Source organism: Prosopis cineraria, unplaced genomic scaffold (genome assembly GCF_029017545.1).
Source record: "Prosopis cineraria cultivar Desert tree isolate PC_DT_omini unplaced genomic scaffold, ASM2901754v1 PC1, whole genome shotgun sequence".
Taxonomy (NCBI): domain Eukaryota; kingdom Viridiplantae; phylum Streptophyta; class Magnoliopsida; order Fabales; family Fabaceae; genus Prosopis; species Prosopis cineraria.
In genome coordinates this window covers 7,021,284-7,039,741 of record NW_026555332.1, presented here as the reverse complement: position 1 = coordinate 7,039,741, position 18,458 = coordinate 7,021,284, and the positions used below count along the sequence as shown (strand labels likewise).

The 18,458-nt window shown below is 32.1% G+C and overlaps 2 protein-coding genes across 3 annotated transcripts; one reads left to right on the top strand and one right to left on the bottom strand.

Moving 5' to 3' along the window:
* The first annotated feature begins 6,420 nt into the window (after window positions 1-6,420).
* Window positions 6,421-12,635, top strand: LOC129295805 (uncharacterized). Of its 2 annotated transcripts, XM_054934385.1 has the most exons (9): window positions 6,421-6,650; window positions 6,751-6,812; window positions 7,027-7,117; window positions 8,209-8,295; window positions 8,513-8,566; window positions 9,383-9,564; window positions 10,384-10,466; window positions 10,552-10,652; window positions 12,136-12,635. In XM_054934385.1, exons 1-9 carry the CDS (start codon window positions 6,612-6,614, stop codon window positions 12,349-12,351), a joined length of 915 nt encoding a protein of 304 aa, XP_054790360.1. In that variant the 5' UTR covers window positions 6,421-6,611; the 3' UTR covers window positions 12,352-12,635. The 2 variants fall into 2 exon arrangements, with proteins under 2 accessions (XP_054790360.1, XP_054790366.1); XM_054934391.1 differs by lacking the exon at window positions 7,027-7,117 and having other exon boundaries at window positions 12,136-12,610.
* A 751-nt stretch (window positions 12,636-13,386) lies between these two features.
* LOC129295796 (heat shock cognate 70 kDa protein 2-like) lies at window positions 13,387-16,075 on the bottom strand. Its single transcript, XM_054934374.1, has 2 exons — window positions 15,778-16,075; window positions 13,387-15,278 (listed from the first exon to the last, which is right to left on the bottom strand). Exons 1-2 carry the CDS (start codon window positions 15,989-15,991, stop codon window positions 13,543-13,545), a joined length of 1,950 nt encoding a protein of 649 aa, XP_054790349.1. The 5' UTR covers window positions 15,992-16,075; the 3' UTR covers window positions 13,387-13,542.
* Between the last annotated feature and the right edge of the window lie 2,383 nt (window positions 16,076-18,458).

The following is an 18,458-nucleotide window of genomic DNA, read 5'->3' as shown; positions in this document are numbered from 1 at the left end:
AAATGAAGGATAGTGGTTATTTAAGAATAATAAATGACAACTTCCTTTAAGTAAATGACTAAAATCTTTTTTTTAATTAAAGGACAACTTTAATTAAAAGATATATAAAAGATATATGAAAAGTTTACAATTAAAAAATTAAAAGAGGGGATCAAAAACTTGGGTCCACCTGCTCAAAAGATAAAAGATAAAAAGAATACTGGAAGAAAGCCGAAACGATGATTCTAATGTTTTACACCACAGCCGATGAGCATTCTCTGTTCTCGTTAGGAGCAAAAAAAAAAAACAAAAAGGCCTGGCAATGCAGGGGATAACAATCGATGTTTTCGCAGTGTCACCACTAGAAAGGAATTTTGAGATCCACGATAGTGCTTGTCGAAGAAAAATCTAAAAGCAAGTAAAAATTTTGTATCAGTAAAATGCAACATATAGATGACAGTGGCAGCAAAATAATAGAAAATGGCAATTTTTCTTGAACAAATAACTAAATCTTAGCAGCAAATTACAAGTATCTTTCTATCATCTTTTATTTGTTATTAGATTTCCGTCACCTGCCTGAGAGAAATTGCCATTTCTTATTCTTAAGTAATTCTTTTCCTCTATAAGTTGCATTTAACTGATGAAGAAAATAGCAAAAAGATATTTGTAATTTGTTATTAGGTTTTAATTATTTGTCAAAAAGAAGTTGTCATTTCTTATTCTTAAATAGTACTATCTTCCATATGTTTCATTTTACTGGTAAAAAATTGATAGTCACTATCTTCCATATGTTTCATTTTACTGATAAAAAAATGATAGAAAAATACAAGTACTTGTAATTTGCTATTAGGTTTTAGTTGTTTGCCTAAACTAAAATATCATTTTTTATTATTAAATAGTCACTGGGCCCTTTTTTTTTAATTTATTTCATGAAAAAATCACTTATTTTTTTTAAAAAATCTATTTTATGAGTTTTTAAGATGTTTAGTTAAACTTTTGAAAATAATTAGAATAAAAAAACATATTTTTAATTATTTTAAGAAGATACTTTGAATAACTTTTGAAAACAATCTAATACTATGGATGAGAGAAAGTATTTTAAAGAGGCAAGATACATAAAAATATTATAAAGTTTTTAAATAATATAATAATAAATTTTTTTTATAAAACAAAAACAAGCATGACATCATAAAATTTAAAAATAACTAAATAATTACTTTTTTATTATTGTAATCAAATATAAAATAATGTATGCTTTTTATAAAATTTCTACAAAATAAATCTCTTTTATAAACTTTTTAAATTATCTAAAAATTATTTATTTTTAAATTCTAAACAAACAGGCCCATTACCCCCCTATGTTGCATTTTACTTATTAAAAAAATGGTAGAAAGATACTTATAATTTGTTATTAGATTTTAATCATTTATTTGAGAGAAATTGTCATTCTCTATCCTTAAGTAGTCGCTTGTTCTTCATATATTTTATTTCAAATTTTAAGCTGTGGTAAATTTGTCATTTCACCAAAAACTAATATGTTAGATAAATCCTTAAAAGCTATACAATAATTATCATTTTCACATTTTGTGTGGTAGGAATAATTTTTTTTTTTGGTCATTCTCTATAACAATTTTTTGTTCCCAATCACATTCTTAAATGAGTCCCAAGGCTTAAAGCACAAGCAATTTTTTTTTAAAAAAAAGAAATAGACCATCTTTGAAAATCACATGGATGAGAATTTTATTTATAACTCATATGAATTCCATTACCGATATAAGATCTTTATTGATAAATAATCTATAAATATTTTTGTAAATACTATTTAAATATAGAAATATGCATTAGTCTTAATGAATTCTTAGGATTCAATTTATATAAATCTTTTTTTATAAAAAAAATGTCATGTTTGTTTGGAGAACAATGTTTACAATTTGGTATAAAAACAAAAAACATTCTTAAATTGCGGGTTTATAAAATTTGAATAATATTAAATATTAATATTGATATTCGCTTTGAAAAATAAAATACAAAATAATGTAATATTGCTCGATCCTAAGAGTGCGTTTGAGAGATTTTAATTGAATAAAAAGGAACGATCATTAGCGGAATAGAACAAAATGGAGTGGAATAGAATAAAATTTTTCATTGTTTAAGAGTTTTATATGTTGAACCCTAGTTTTGATTATTACAAAATAAGAGAAATTTGTGTTTGACAGGTTAATAGTCAAGAATTAATGACTTGTAAGAAAATTAATTAACTTAGATTTAAATTTCTGTATCTCATATAGAACTCGTTGTTTTGGAATATTTGCTTTCTTCCCAAGTAGGCAGAAACACGTAAAATATCGTTTGATCTTCTTACTTAATGTTTCTCGCAAAAGATTAAGTGTTTGACTTATTTTTAATATCTTATATTGCCTAAAAGGTGTCTTAAGCATGCCTAGAATCAAAATCTCATCATCTGTGTGCCTTTATTATTTTTCTGATCAATGGTCCTTATTTCATAATAGTGACCTTATTTCGGAATAGCTTATTCCTAAGTGAGTCTTCCTTATTCCCAAGTATCATCCCTTCTGCTTATTCAGGAATAGCCTATTTCAAAATAGCAACCCTTATATCAGAATAGTGGTCTAATCTTCATAAGCTTATATGCATTAAGTCTTTATGAAGTTTAGCTTGTTTAGAAATAGTCTAGTCAGGAATAACTTATTTGGGAATAGCTCTTTTTATTCTCAAATAAAGTCCTTTAGATCATTATCTCGTAACTTTATATATGATGTATGCTATTTACTTTGAAATAAGCTCTTTACATTTACATTTAATATATTCTTCCTTATTTCTGAAGAGCCTCGCCTATTTTGAAACAATCACACTCTCTCATACTCTGTTTCATGTGAGAAATACAGAGGTTTTTCATAACGTTTTTTAGGGGTGTGCAAGAAAACCCAAAACCTGATCAACCCGGTCAGGTCTGATTCAACTCGGTGCAGTTTGAATAGGGACTAAGCAACTCGAACACTAAACTAGTTTGTCTAGACCAGGTTGGTCGATCGGGTCAGACTGGGTCTTGGACTAATGTTTAGGACTACGTAGTCCAATCCAACTCGGTGGTCATATATTTTTATATATATAATTTTTTAAAGTAATATATATACATACACATACTTCATTTATTTTCTCAAATTTTCTGTAAAATTTTTTTGTTCCAGATTCTATTTCTCCTCTCCCTTTTTCACAAAGCATGATATAATCCTTTCCTTTGTCGGTGGAGCCGTCCTTGCCATCTGTGATAACCATCAGTGTTCTTCCTTTCTTCCCCCATCTTGGCTTTCTCCTTTCTCCTTTCGTTGCTCTGTTCGTGAAGTTCTTCACTTCAATCTAGAGATTTCTTTATCGTGTTCTGGAAATTCCTCATCCAATCCTCCTCCAAGTCTGTGCGTCTTGTTTGCCTGAGATTATTGTAACACCCTAAAATTTTCAAACTAATTTTTTGCAAATTATTAGGTCAATAAAATTATTTATTTTTTATTTTTTTACTAACACACACACATAAAAAATATTTATATATTCTAAATTTTGAAATTATATCTTAACTAAATATTTCTTATGTGGTTTTAAATTTAAATTTTTTAATTCATAATTAAATACCTAACCATAATATTATTTTCGAATAACCTCAAATAATATAAATTTTTATTATTATCATTTTTTTATCCTCAATAAAACCTAATTCCACAATTTTTTTATTATTTAAAAATTAAGATGTTACAGTTATCTTCATTGTATTTACCATTCTCGAAGTCCTCCATGGGTGTCGTTGCTAGATTTGGTCTTTGCTTTTTTCTTCTCATTCTTCTTCTTGTTTTTTTTTGTATTTGATTGATTCATCGATTTTGTTGCTTAGATCATTTCCTTAGGTTTTTAACCACATTTTTGTGTTCCTAAATGGGTCTTCTGTGATTTTTTTAAAGTTTTTTATTCAAGTTAAAAAAACGTTGGTCTCCTAGACCAGTCCATGAGTCTGGTAGACAATACCTGGTCAGGTTAGTCATTGGGTTTGCTTCAGGCCAGACCAATCTTCAGACTGTAAAATATAGTCTGAAGCATTTTCAAACGAGACCTCGGGTTGAGTTAAAACTCGATCTGGTTTGATTTTTGGGCAACCCTAACCTTTTTTGAATCATTTTCTTTTGTGTTTTGAGTGCCATATTAATCATATAATATCTCTAAAATCATTCTAAATGTGTTCTTAGGATAAGTTGAGCCTAGTTTGATCTTACCTATAAAATCTTTATTCCTAAATAAATTTCTCTCTTCCAAAATAGCATTTCACTTGCCTTGTCAAAACATTTAATGAAAAGTGGCATTGCTTTCCTTACTTGTCGTAATAGAGAAAGCTTTGCCAAAAAGCACTGTTCCATTATCTCATTTCAGTGATTGTTCAAATATCTCAAAGAAAAGAAATCGTTGATTCTAACAGCTATATTCATGAGAATAACGAATCCTTAACAAACTTTAACTATCAATGCAAACATTTATGAAGATGCAAGAGATATGAAGAACTATGAGAAAACTCAAGTTATCCATATTTATTGTTCACCAACCTTTTGAGCTTATATTTATTTTCAGTAAGTTTCATTAATTATATATCAACTTTGAGTAAGAGTATTTTAACAGTAATTGTTCACTTTTGAACACACTCTGTTTGCCTCTATTTTACTAATTAATAATAGAACAACTTAAACTTGGGGAGTTTAAGTGGGTTACTTCATTACCTTTATAAGGGAAAGTGATTCAGACTTTAGTTGAAGTTTGGAATTGTACTGAGGCTGCCAAGAGCCTGGATTAATTTTAGTGAAGTTATTGGAGAAATCTCAAAAAGAACTTGAGGAACTGAATGTAGGCTCAAATGATTGGAGCTGAAGCAGGATAAATATCTGAGAAGATTATTCTCCTTTATCTTCTTTCTACTTGATGATATCTCTCTAAACTCTTCTTCTTATTTTTAGGCATCATTTATTAAATTTTTATAAAATCCAATTCACCCTCTTTTGGGTGGACTTTCATTATAATGGTTTTATATTACTTTTGTTTGGGAGTTATTATAAAATGAATTGAACGCAACGGTTTAAAACTTTTTTCTTTCAATATTACCCATATGAGTAAATTTAAAGAAAATAATAATGCCCATTAAATAATTATAATATTAATGCAATTAATAATAATAATAATAATTAAAATTAAGAGTTAAACAAGATATTCAAGAGTTAAGAATAAAAAGAGAAAGCAAGTAACAGAGCTATTTAAGCAAACATTCTTATTGCATAAAAGGAAAACACAACAAAGTCATAGTGTTGAAAAGCCTAATAAAGAGAGATGACAAGAGCGAGAAAGATGTGATGGGAAGTATAATTATGTATTATGCTTGAATGTTCGATCAGCCTGACCTTGCCCAAACTATTTGGGCATATGGAGCCAGGCATTGGCAGGGTCCAACCTTGCCTTACCTGAATATATGCAAGTTTTTCTGTTTAATTTTTTGTAAATAATATTTATCTTATGGCATTATTTTTTATTGAAAGTTATCATGAATTATATTATTTTTATAATATTTTACACATTTTTAACCATTACAATTTTTTTAAATCTCTTTCAAAATTTATTTTTAACTTATTATTATGTAAAGATAATTGGCAATTGTTATTCATTTGAACTTTTAAAAAATTACTTTTGATTCTAATATTAGTTTTATGAAGAATATATTTTAAATAATAATAATAATATTTTTTAAGGAAAACTTTTTTATATACTTTTTAAAAAATACTTGTAAAAATATTTTGGGTAAATCCAACTAGCCTGATAACTAAGTGTACATCGAGCTAGGCATTGGGTTGGGGTGATGCTTAACCCAACCCTACCCATGTGCAGATCTAACAAGAGACGAGAGAGATGTCTCAAAAATAAAAATAATATATGGGATTTTCTTTGTTAAGATAGGAGCTTGAGAGTAATTTTATAAATGAAATAATTATAATTTCCATCCTTGACCTCTCAATTTGAAAGAATAAAAAATATTGAGCTATGGATGATAAAAGAAGACTTTAGAGGCCCTTCCTTACCATTCCACCATTTTTTTTAAAAAAAAAAACTCATAAACAGTAATTTATACCTTTTAATCATCTAATTCCACTTCATTCCTCGTTTCAAAAAATCTTCCAACGATAGTGTAAGTAAATTGAGCAGATTTATTCCTTTTATATCATCACTAATTTTTCTGTATCACTTTCACAAGATTAAAAATAAATAGTTGAATTTTTCTACCTCATATTTTAATAATTTAAACAATAAGAAAATTAAAACGAGAAAAATGTAATTTGATTTTTTTGGGCACGTAAAATAAAAACATTTGGTCCAGTAAGAAAATTGGGTCAATGAATCACCCTCTACTCTAAGCACTAACGCACTACTGTTTCGCTCGTCTCTTGCCGTTTCACTCTGCAGACGCCAATTCTTCTTGCTCGCATACCCTTCCTCGCCGTACCGTTTCACGCTTCTTCGCTTTGTTAAACTCTGTAAGCAAGCTCCTACTTTTGTCGAGCAGGTGGTGTGCATATCGCTAATTTAAAGAAGCCATGAAATCTCACACCTTATCATTTGCCGACAAATGCAAGGTCCTCACTCCTTTTCTCTTTATCTCTACGCTTCTGTCGGAATTTCGCAGGTTCTACGGAAATGAGTAGATACTGACTGTTAAATGGTCCTGTTCTGCAGAATATATTGGCGTCAAATTGGCAAGGTTATCTCAATACTATCAAAGCAGACGTCAAAGGAAGGTGCCCAGTTTCTTTTGTTGTTTTTTTTTTTTTGTTTTTGCTGCTAGTTATGGCAATTTAACGAACTGCATAGTTTTATTTGACACAATATATTGGTAAATACTGTTTGTTATGATCGTTCATTCTACGTAGTTTTATATTTATTATGGGGGGTTTCTGCTACGAAATTCAGTATTGACTAATGAAGTGATGTTACTTTGCGTGACCATATCAGTAAGAGTGGTATCTATACATCGAAAGTTAAGTATATAATCAGGAGAGGGAAGCCATACATTTGGGTACCAGAAAACGATTTACATAATGTGGTAAGTTTTCATCTATTTCTTTCTTTCTTTCTTTTTTCCTTTTATAGTTTCATCCTTTCTGCTGTGCAAAGGGAGCAAATGATGACTTTCATCATGTAAATATCAACAACCTAGAAACTTCGTGCTGAACTGCAAGGGCAATAATAGAGAGTTTATTGCGGATTGGGGGGGGGGGTGCTAATGCCTCTGTTGTGAAGAGTAGGATTTACTAACTTTAATTGCCTGATTGGCCAAGCTGCTGAAAGAGAAAAAGGAAAAGAGAAAAAAAAAGGTCCTTTTTAAGGAAAATAACTTTTCTTTTTTAAAATATTGGTCTTTGTTAGGCTGACAAAAAAATGCCACTATTGAAGAGAAAACAACAGCAACAAGCCTTATCCCATTAGGTGGAGTTGGCTACATAAATTGTGCAATGCCATTACCTTTTATCATTTACCAAACCTTTTGAAATGTTATTAGCTAAGAGGTCTTGGTTAACAACTGTCATAAATGTTTTTTTTAGCCTTCTTCTACCTCTCTTGATAGGGCTCCAAATTATCCATTTCACTCTCCTCACTGGAGTCTCTTGTGGCCTTTTTTGTACATGTCAAACCATTTCAAACGATTTTTGATCATTTTCCCCTCACTAGGTGCTACGCCCACTATTAAAGAGAAAATGGTAGAAAATTATTTAAAATGATTTGTACATATTCAAAGAAAGATTTTGGAAGCCTAGTGAGGATGGTGGAACTATCTTAAGTCCAGTAAAGAGGATTAGAAAAAGACTAAAGAGAATACTCAATAAAGTTATCAAATGAGACCTTTTGTTTTATGATACATCCAAAGATTTGGTTGTTGACAAGCATCATGGGTTGTGCAATCCATATAGTTGATCTCATCTAGTAGAATAAAACTAGTTATTGTTGTTGTTTGGCTGACAGAAGGAATCACTACTAAAGGGCAGTATAATCTATTTTTCATCAACAGGAAACCTGTTAGGTTCATGGTTTTTTAAAATGATAGCTAAATTTGTGGCAGTTTCTTTTGGCTTATCAGAACTATATTGTTAAGACATTATATCTGTATGTAATTTGACAGTTTCAAATTTCTTGCAGAATGCAATGATCGATGAGCGTGGCTCTTTTGCTGTGACCACTCCCTTTCCAAGCCCACTAGGTGCTTTGCTTAAATCATTGAAAAGGGTAGGGTATTGTATAAATATTTTGTGTTGCTTTCAAACTAATTCTACAACAATAATATCCCCTCATGAGAAACCCTTGACACCCAATCTCAGTTATCATGTGCATAAAACAGTTCACAAAAAGGCTCCTAATACTAATAAATCATAATTTATTCTTCTGATATGATTGGAAAGAATAACGATGTTGACTAATTGATTCATTTATTGACATGTTACAGTCACCAGCACGGGTTGCTTTAGTTGGGGATGTTGTTCCTCTTAATGAAGATAAGGTAATCTCCATATGCTCACTCATTTTCATTTTGTTAAGCTCTATAAATTTTCCCTGTCTTTAACTTGATGAGTTAAATGCCCCTTGGCCAATAAATTTTGACATTTTCTGTGGAAAAAATTTTAAGTAGGCTTTGTGATCCTTACCGCCTGGAGGTCTTCATTATAATAAATAATATGGATTGATTGATTCCTGTAATTGGTCAGAATGGTAGTCTTAGAATTGAACAACGGAACTGATCAAGCTGTATTCTGAGAAAACAGTGACTTATAGAGACTGTCAGCAATATGTGGCAAATTATTAGACAAGTTGACTCCCAGGTCAGGAGAATCTTAGAAGTTAGAAAATATGTAATTTCATTGCACATTAACATTGTGGTTCTGCTTGATGAAATCTTTTCATCTCCAATTGTTTTAACCGGGCAAGGAAGCTTCATTTGCAACCTCCAAATGACTTGCTGTAATTCTAATATTCAAAATCAAATAAAAAACAGGCAACATTTTGACAGTTACAATTGAAAGTGTACTTTGTCTATTAAATGATCTTTATATCTAAACTCTTTTCTCAAATTTTATGTAACGTGCAATTAACATATCAGTTATACTGGAGAAGATGCACTTTTCTGTTAAGGTCAATATCTTTTTTACTTTATGTGAAATCCGTAATCAAGAGATTCAATACTACTAAAACCTCTAGTCAGGCATGGTATGAATATCGGAAAGATGACTTGCTTTAATCTTGTCTCTGAAGATTAAAACAATTGGTTCATTAACTTCATTTCATCCTTCACAATAGTAACTTAATATTGTTGGTGTAGGTTAAATCTCTTGCAGAAAAACTTGAGCAAATCGTACTATCTGAGCCAAAAGCAATTAAGGAGTCCGGTTATGTTGTTTCTGGGGTACTAAGCTCTAGTCTTAGCAGTACATCTCGAAGTGATAATCTTCAAGAAATATTGGGAGATGTAGAAAGATATTCAGTGTATAAATTTGAAATGAGGTAGGGACGAGGGTGCTTACATTTGTAGCTTGACTTGTGATATTTTTGGCTTTATGATTACAACCATCATCACACTGAATTCTATTATCCTGAACAATTAGCTGATTTCAATCCGTGAATCAGTTTTGCATGCAAAACTTTCTACTCTCGGAAAATAGGCTTTTTTTATTCTACTAAATTTCTTCATTCTTTGTTGTTCACCTCTGCTTCTAACCTAAATTTTCTATTTTTTTCGATTTGTTAAACTGGATGAATCCTTTTGATGAGACTTATATCACAAGGTTAAATGATGTGAAAGAATAGGATAAAAGAAAAAAAAAATTGGAGAGAAATGGGAGGGAATGAGAGAACACACACACAAACATACACAGGAGAGGAACAGAGAAGCAGGAAACTATTCTTCTATTAACTGTCAAACCTAATTTACAAAACTCCCTTCTCCTTATTTATAGAATGATAGGATAGGAGATACTAATGGTAACTAAGAACTTGTGACCTCAATTTGTTAATAACGAATGACTGACATTAACTAATAACAATTCATAAACAATTATATAATTATCAGAACCTTGAAAACCTGTTTAGAGTTTAATATATTGCATCAGATGGATGTTCAGGTCCTTGTGTTCATTTGATAGTGAGATTGCAGAACTGAGTTGTCAGTTTGAAAATTTGGTTCCTAGACAATCAACTGTACTTGCTTCTTACATGTGATGTCCTGCATGTCTATTTACCCGATTAAGTATGATCTGGATAAGCCAGAAACAAATTCTGGAAGTCTCAGATGTCAGTTTCATCTAATAGAAGTTTAGCGTGCAGCTCATGCACATATATTGATGGCCATGGAGGAACTTTTGAAGTGAATGTTGAAGATATGAACACATCAAAAGCTGATCCATTAGGTAAAGGACTGTCAGGATACCTGAAACTAGTACGTTTTGTTTGTGCCACAAATGAATCACATCTCTGTGTTTTATGTGTTGCCAGCATCATTTTCAGCAAAGCTCATTGATGGGATTAACCAAAGCGATGCTAGGCGTAGAGCTCTTGTGCTTTTCTGTTTGGTCTACATGAATGCCCTTGTAAAGGTAACTTAATGATTTTTATTTTTGTTGTAAATTACTATTTTTTGTCCCTGAAAAATATCTGTCCCATTTGTTTACTCCTTGAGAGATAATGACCGTCAAGCTAGTCTGAACTTTTTAAAGAATACAACAATTTAATCCTGTCTTGAGTTCTGTTGACCTCATATTGACTTCCTTACATGCTTGAACTCTCTTTCTAACCAAACACTAGTGGCTGACGTGAATAGTTAGCAATGCATGTGGATGTCTACCAGCAAAAAAAATCATGTAGCTTTGGATTTCAATTTGGCAATAAAGAAACAGTGGCAATTCATGGCATGCAATGCAGCGCAAACAATGTAGTGCTAACATTCCAGAATAAGCATATAGGAACGTCTCAAAATAATACCAGGAGCAGGAGATTCAATTAAACGAGATTTGGGAAGCCAAATTGCTGCCATTTTATTTGTTGGGAAGCCTCCATGTAGTGCTAACAATCCACGCCAGCCACAAACATTCTTTATCGGATAATGTTAGTCCACAAGAGTAACGCTCTTAAAACGAGGTTAACAATGCTCAGGATCGTATTCATGCTTTTTAAGAGGGGTGGATTAAACTATGAGAACAAATATCTTTTAGGGACCGAACTAGGGTAATTCTTGATATGTAAATCTGGACTTGTATGGTAATACGTTGAGACTGCTTCTAGATAGTAATTTGGTCAGTGCTTCTCAGTTGCATTCTTAAAGTATGTTCAAGTTAGTTGATTATTCGATAGCATTTCAGAAGCAGAAAATAAGATAAGTTACAGATTAGTTTGTGAAGCGTTTGAAATCTGGTTGATTCCATCTCCTCGTGTTACAGCATTGAGACGTGTTGATGATGGATACACCTCGTCTTGTCTTATCAAATTATGATAGAATTTCTCTATTATCTTCTTTTGGCCTTCTGGTTTAGTATCATGATCCTTAAGCAATAGTCTCTCTGTTAAAAAATGTAAGGCATTTTTAATTGAATCTCATTTTTTAATAAAGTAGTTATCCGCTTTTAAACTAATCTTATCTTTTCATATTTATTTCTATTAAACACCCTACAATAAATATAAAGTCATTCATTAATAGGGGTACTTTTTTTTTTTAAAAAAAGCAATGATTACACCTTAAAAGATTGAAAATACCTTACAATTTTAAACATTCAACTTCTTAAAAAATGCTTTATATTTTTTAACAGAGGGAGTACTACTTAAATGTTCTTTTTTTATCTATCATCTCTTGACAAACTTAAAACCTACAATTCTATTGCCTTCCATATCTATGTTCATTAATGAGATCGCACATGACAACAATCATAATTGCCATTTAAAAGCAGTGCCTGCACATCTAAAGCTAATTTCTTACTTGGATTAATTGCTGTTCTTCTGTTGATGTGTCATGGTCATGGCCATTGTGAGATATTCTTACTAGAGTATTGAATCCAATTGACTAATCCATTGGGATATATTATCAAGGATGCATATGTAACATCAGTGGACCGCAAGGGATTTGATGTGCTTGGAAGGCTTCCTGATCCTGTTGTGAAGGATGGAGCTGGTGAGTACCAATGGAGAGAATTCAGGATGGCGTTAAAGGAAGAAGCAAGGGATGTTGAATCATTCTGTCGTCAACTAGTTGGAATGGAAGAAGAGGCCATCAAGAAGGTTTCGAGCTTCAGTGGGCTAACATAAACAAGAGTGGAATCTATCCTACAAAGGATTAAAGACTGGACCCTGGTTCATTGATCAGATTCATTTGGGTAACAGATTTAGAAGTCACATAAGCGAATTGTAAATCTCGAGTTTCGACGTATATCAATTATTATCATGTTGCGTATGTTTTGCACTGTCATATACCGGTTGAAGTTGTAGAAGGCACTCATTGTCGGTGAGGTTCTATAAGAGTACATAGATGGATGCACTAGAAGTGAAAGGAGGCAGAATTCTTTATTCTACTGGTATTTTTCTTTCATTAATTTTTCATTTTTTTCTAATCCTTGTGTTCATTGGAGTGACTGGCAAATGAAAATCTGAAATTTTCCATATATTAAAAAATTCAATATTTATTCATAAGATGTAAAAATGCAATAAACTTGAACAAGATTATATTATCAATATCATGAAATATAATGCCAAAATAATTTAAAAGTGCGTGTGTATGTGTCACTTTTTTAATCTTTCTTGTTGTAAATGGATTTCGTCCTTGAAAATTCAGGAATTGACAGACGTCCTTCCATGATTCCCTCCTCTCGGACTCGGACATTACGCCAACAGCCATTCCGGATGCCTATCGGTACCCCGGTGGAGCAAAATGAAGTCAATGTCTTTTAACTAAACGTGTGATAAAAAAAATCATGAAGGATCGTGAATAATAGTTTTTTGATTTGACATGATTTATTTGAACTGTTTTTATCCCTTTTTCTACTACATTTTTACATATAGAGCTGGTTAGTTTAAATGGCCAAAAAACAAATAAGGGAAAATGTCAATGATTTTGTAATTTGTAAGTAAAAAGATTAGTAGTCAACGAGTAGTGAGTCAGAATTTTGGTGAAACACGGAATGGAATCCGATAAAGACATGAATGATTTTGTTAACTTTTTTTTTTGTTTTTGGGTAAAATTTTGTTAATTTGTTATTACTCAGCAAATTCGCATGTATGTTTACATATCGTATCTAGAATCCAAATCTTGCGACTATTTGTTTCGCCATGCAAATTGTATAATACTGAGCAAAATGATCTTCGTATTAAATGATCCATAATCAAAGTTTTCCAACTGTTTGGGTGAAATATAACAGAAGACAAAATCAAGACCTAATACAGTAAAAGTCTAATAATAATCGCAACCCCCAAAGCAAGGACCACCTACAACCAAGAAGACACTTAATCGACCTCCTCAATTTTGGGGCCAGCGCCGCTGCCACCAGATGGGCGAGCATCATCATCATCATCCATGCCACCGCCAACATCAGCTCCACCTTGGTACATCTTGGCTATGATGGGATTGCAGATGCTCTCCAGCTCCTTCATTTTGTCTTCAAATTCATCAGCCTCCGCCAGCTGGTTCGCGTCCAGCCATTGGATGGCCTGCTCTATCGCATCCTCTATCTTCTTCTTGTCGTCTGCTGACAGCTTTGAACTGATCTTCTCGTCTTTGATGGTGTTCCTCATGTTGTACGAATAGTTCTCCAAGGCGTTCTTGGCTTCCACCTTCTTCTTGTGCTCCTCGTCTTCTGCCTTGTACTTCTCGGCTTCCTGAACCATCTTCTCTATTTCTTCCTTCGACAATCTTCCTTTGTCGTTGGTAATGGTAATCTTGTTCTTCTGTCCAGTGGTTTTGTCCTCGGCGGAGACATTCAAGATGCCATTAGCGTCGATATCAAAGCAAACAGTAATCTGGGGAACACCCCTGGGAGCTGGGGGAATTCCTGAGAGCTCGAACTTGCCCAATAAGTTGTTGTCCCTGGTTCTTGTTCTTTCACCCTCGTATACTTGAATCAAGACACCGGGTTGGTTATCTGAATACGTGGAGAATACTTGTTCCTTCTTAGTAGGAATGGTGGTATTCCTGGGAATCAATACGGTCATCACTCCTCCAGCAGTCTCCAGTCCCGTTGAGAGAGGAGTGACATCAAGTAGCAACAAGTCTTGAACCTTCTCATTGCCTTCACCGCTCAAGATAGCAGCTTGGACAGCAGCACCATAGGCAACAGCCTCATCAGGGTTGATGCTCTTGCAGAGATCCTTGCCATTGAAGAAATCCTGCAATAGCTGTTGCACCTTGGGAATTCTGGTGGAGCCACCAACAAGGACGACATCATGGATGGTGCTCTTGTCCATCTTGGCATCTCTTAGACACTTCTCCACAGGCTCCATACACTTCCTAAAGAGGTCCATGTTCAGTTCCTCAAACCTAGCACGTGTGATTGTTGAATAGAAGTCGATACCCTCAAACAAAGAATCAATCTCAATTGTGGTCTGCGCAGTGGATGAGAGTGTCCTCTTCGCCCTCTCACAAGCAGTTCTCAACCTCCTCAAGGCCCTTGGATTTCCGCTGATGTCCTTTTTGTTCTTCCTCTTGAACTCTTGAACAAAGTGGTTCACCATTCTGTTATCGAAGTCCTCTCCTCCAAGGTGAGTGTCTCCAGCAGTGGCCTTAACTTCGAAGATACCCTCCTCAATAGTGAGGAGAGAAACATCAAAAGTGCCACCACCGAGGTCAAAAATCAGCACGTTCTTCTCACCAGAAGAAGTAGCTTTCTTGTCAAGCCCATATGCAATAGCTGCAGCGGTTGGCTCATTTATAATACGCATAACATTTAATCCTGCAATGACACCAGCATCCTTGGTAGCCTGACGCTGAGAGTCATTGAAGTATGCTGGAACAGTGACAACTGCATTTTTTATTGTTGACCCAAGGTAGGCCTCTGCAATCTCACGCATCTTGGTCAAAACCATGGATGAGATTTCCTCGGCAGCAAATTGCTTATCCTCACCCTTGTAATTAACAACAATCATTGGTTTTTCAGCAGGACCAGACACAACCTTGAATGGCCACAACTTCATATCACTCTGCACGGATGGGTCACTGATTCTCCTACCAATCAGCCTCTTGGCATCTGCAAAATGACGATTACACTGGTTAATATCAAACCATTAAAAAAAATTCTTACACAGAATGTTATTTGTTTAAACATGCACACTGGATTACGAACTATACGAAAACAACTTCAATTATTTTCGATTCGGAACAGATCAGAAAAAATTATATACTGCGAAACGCTATTCAACCAAGGTTCAGACCTTGCAATCGAATAAGACAGGTGATAATCTCAACGAGAATTCGAGCATTACAATCAAACAAGCGAGGAGAAAATCATGCAGATATATTAAACCCCACTAAGGAAGCAGAATGCTCAGATCTAATTTTAAACCACCAAAATAAACAACAAACTCATATCCGAAGACAGCAGGTCCAAAATTAACATAGAAAGCCAAATGACTACAAGATTGAGTAAAGATCGGCTGCTAAACACGAAGACAACAGATCCAAATTCCAAGATGAACATAAATAGTCAAGAAAAAGAACGACTACAAGATTAAGCCAAGATCGGTTACCAAAAACGGTGTTCGTCGGGTTCATGGCGACCTGGTTCTTAGCTGCATCTCCGATCAACCGTTCAGTATCGGTAAAAGCAACATACGACGGCGTGGTTCGGTTCCCTTGATCGTTGGCGATTATCTCAACACGATCATGTTGCCATACTCCGACACAGGAGTAGGTGGTACCGAGATCGATGCCGATCGCCGGTCCTTCGCCCTTTCCAGCCATACTGTAACACGAATGCTGTACGAAAACTAGGGCTGTAGAAGAAAAAGAAGGGAGGCAGAATAAGAGGCTGAGAATGAATGAAGAAGAACGGAGGGACGGAAGGGAACATATATAGGTTTAAGCAGGGTATCTAGAATGTTCGAAAGAACGTTGAAGAATTATAAGCCGTTGAGAAAAGTGCGACGGGTGGACGATCGTGATTTGTTTTTGAAAGCTGGCTGGCGGAAAATTTCGGGTTTGCTTTGAGCAGAAGGTTCGGATTTTGGACGGAGGTCGGCTACGCGCTACGGGGCAGCTTTACTGCTTTAGTTACGTTAGAACCTTGAAGCGCAATTGGTCTTGCGCGGTCATTTTCATGCCTGATTAAGCGCTTTTTTTTTTTTTGGAAATTATGTATTGTGAAGCAATCTTATTTATCAATAAATATGACAAAATTTAAAAATTATAATTAATTTTTTTTAATTTGAGTATAATTTAAAATTAAAATATAAAAATAATAATACTTTTATTAAACACATATCATATAAATTAAATAATTAATTTACAACATTTTATAGCAATTTATAATTACAATTTTAATTTTTTATAATTGTAATTTCATATATTTAATATTTAAACAATTATGTGTTATTAATAAAGTTTATTATTAATTGTTTACAATTTCTTTTACAACTATAACTTATATAATTTTAGAAAATAATCAAATATGATGGATAGGAGAGTGTAATAAAAATTTAAAGATGTAAAGAAATATGATCATAAAATTTAAAAAATACCTAAATAATAAATAATTTTTATGAATGGAAATATAATAAAATATTAAAAAATTTAAAAATTATTACTTAGTAATCCATTTCATTATTGTAATCAAATTCAAAAATAATTTCGTTTTTTGTTTTTATTGATTTTAAATGGGAAAGATGATAACAAAATTACTCTGAAATATATAAATAATAATTTAACTCTTGAAAATGATATAATTCTCCTAAAGTTTTTAGGAACATGTTAAATTTTTTATATGCTATTGCATTATTGCAAATATAAAAAAAAGTTATGGATATTTAAATAAAATTTGTAAATCATTTATTTTCAACAAAGACAGTTTGATAATTTATATAAATTTATTAATGACATAAAAGTTTTTAGAGTCTTCAGAGAAATTATGCCATTTCAAAATATTAAATTATTATTTATATATTTTAGAGAATTTTATTTACAATTTCCCTTTTAAATGTCTGCAGAATAATTTTTCTTCTTCATAAAATTTCCAAAAATTATTTATTTACCGTCTGTTCAAATTATTGAAGCTTTTAAATATACATACATACATATATATATACAAGGCAACGCTCCCAGTTGTGTAAAAGAAATCATGTTGATATTATAACCAATAATTTGGACCGAGTTTAATGAGTGGGTCAAATAAATTGAAAAATTTTTTAAGATTGGGCTTAAAAATTTATTTATTTTTCACTTCAAATTTATCTAGGCCACTTGAATAAGCTTAGCTTGGGTATCCAGAATTTTTTAGTTGTTGATAAAATGAAAATAACATTTACTTCACCCTTTGTGTAGCAGTCGAAAGCCCCCTCTCAGGTTCTCAATTTACACATTTCATATTTCTAAATCAAGTTTCAATGTTCTCATGATTATTTGTTTTGAATTTTTTAAAAATACTAAGAAAAAAAATAAACACAATATATTTATTCATGTACTTTTTTTTAACTTTTCGGATGCTTGGCTTCACATTAGCAAGTAGAAAAAAGTGTATTGTAGTTTTATAATTATTGAAAAATTTTTTAAGATAAAAAATTTTAATTATTGAAAAATAAATACGAATAGAAACAATGGCGGAGTTATAGGGCAAATACATCCCTTGACATGAAAAAAATTACATAAATGATATGTAAAAATTACAATCTTACACCTTTAATTTTAGAATTTTAAACTCTCTAGACTTATTAAATAATAGTTAGGTTCAAAAACTTCTTAAATAAATTATATTTTATCTTATATTTCATAAATTTAAACCAAAAAATTTATACAAATTAGACATATTATTAAAAAAATGAATCAAGAGTTGTTTATTTTATAATAAAATCCAAGCCCAACAAATTAAAGTCATTCTTTTGGGTAGTAGTTTTATTTTTTAAAAAAATTAAAATCTATATCAACTTTCTCAACATTTTTTTTACTCAAACAAATCCTCAGTATATTTTTTCCAAATAAGAATAGGCATAACTTTACTTATGTTATTATGCTTTTTATCTAATATAATTATTTTTAAAAATTATTATATTATTTTTAAAATTACTAATTATTAATTTTTAAATTGAATTGCCTTGCACCTACTAATTTTAGGCCCTATCTCCACCACTGAATATAATTATTTTAACCAAAAATTATAGTTTGGGTGGGTTGGTTTATTCAAGCTTTACCCAAATAATGACCGAACATATAGAAAAGT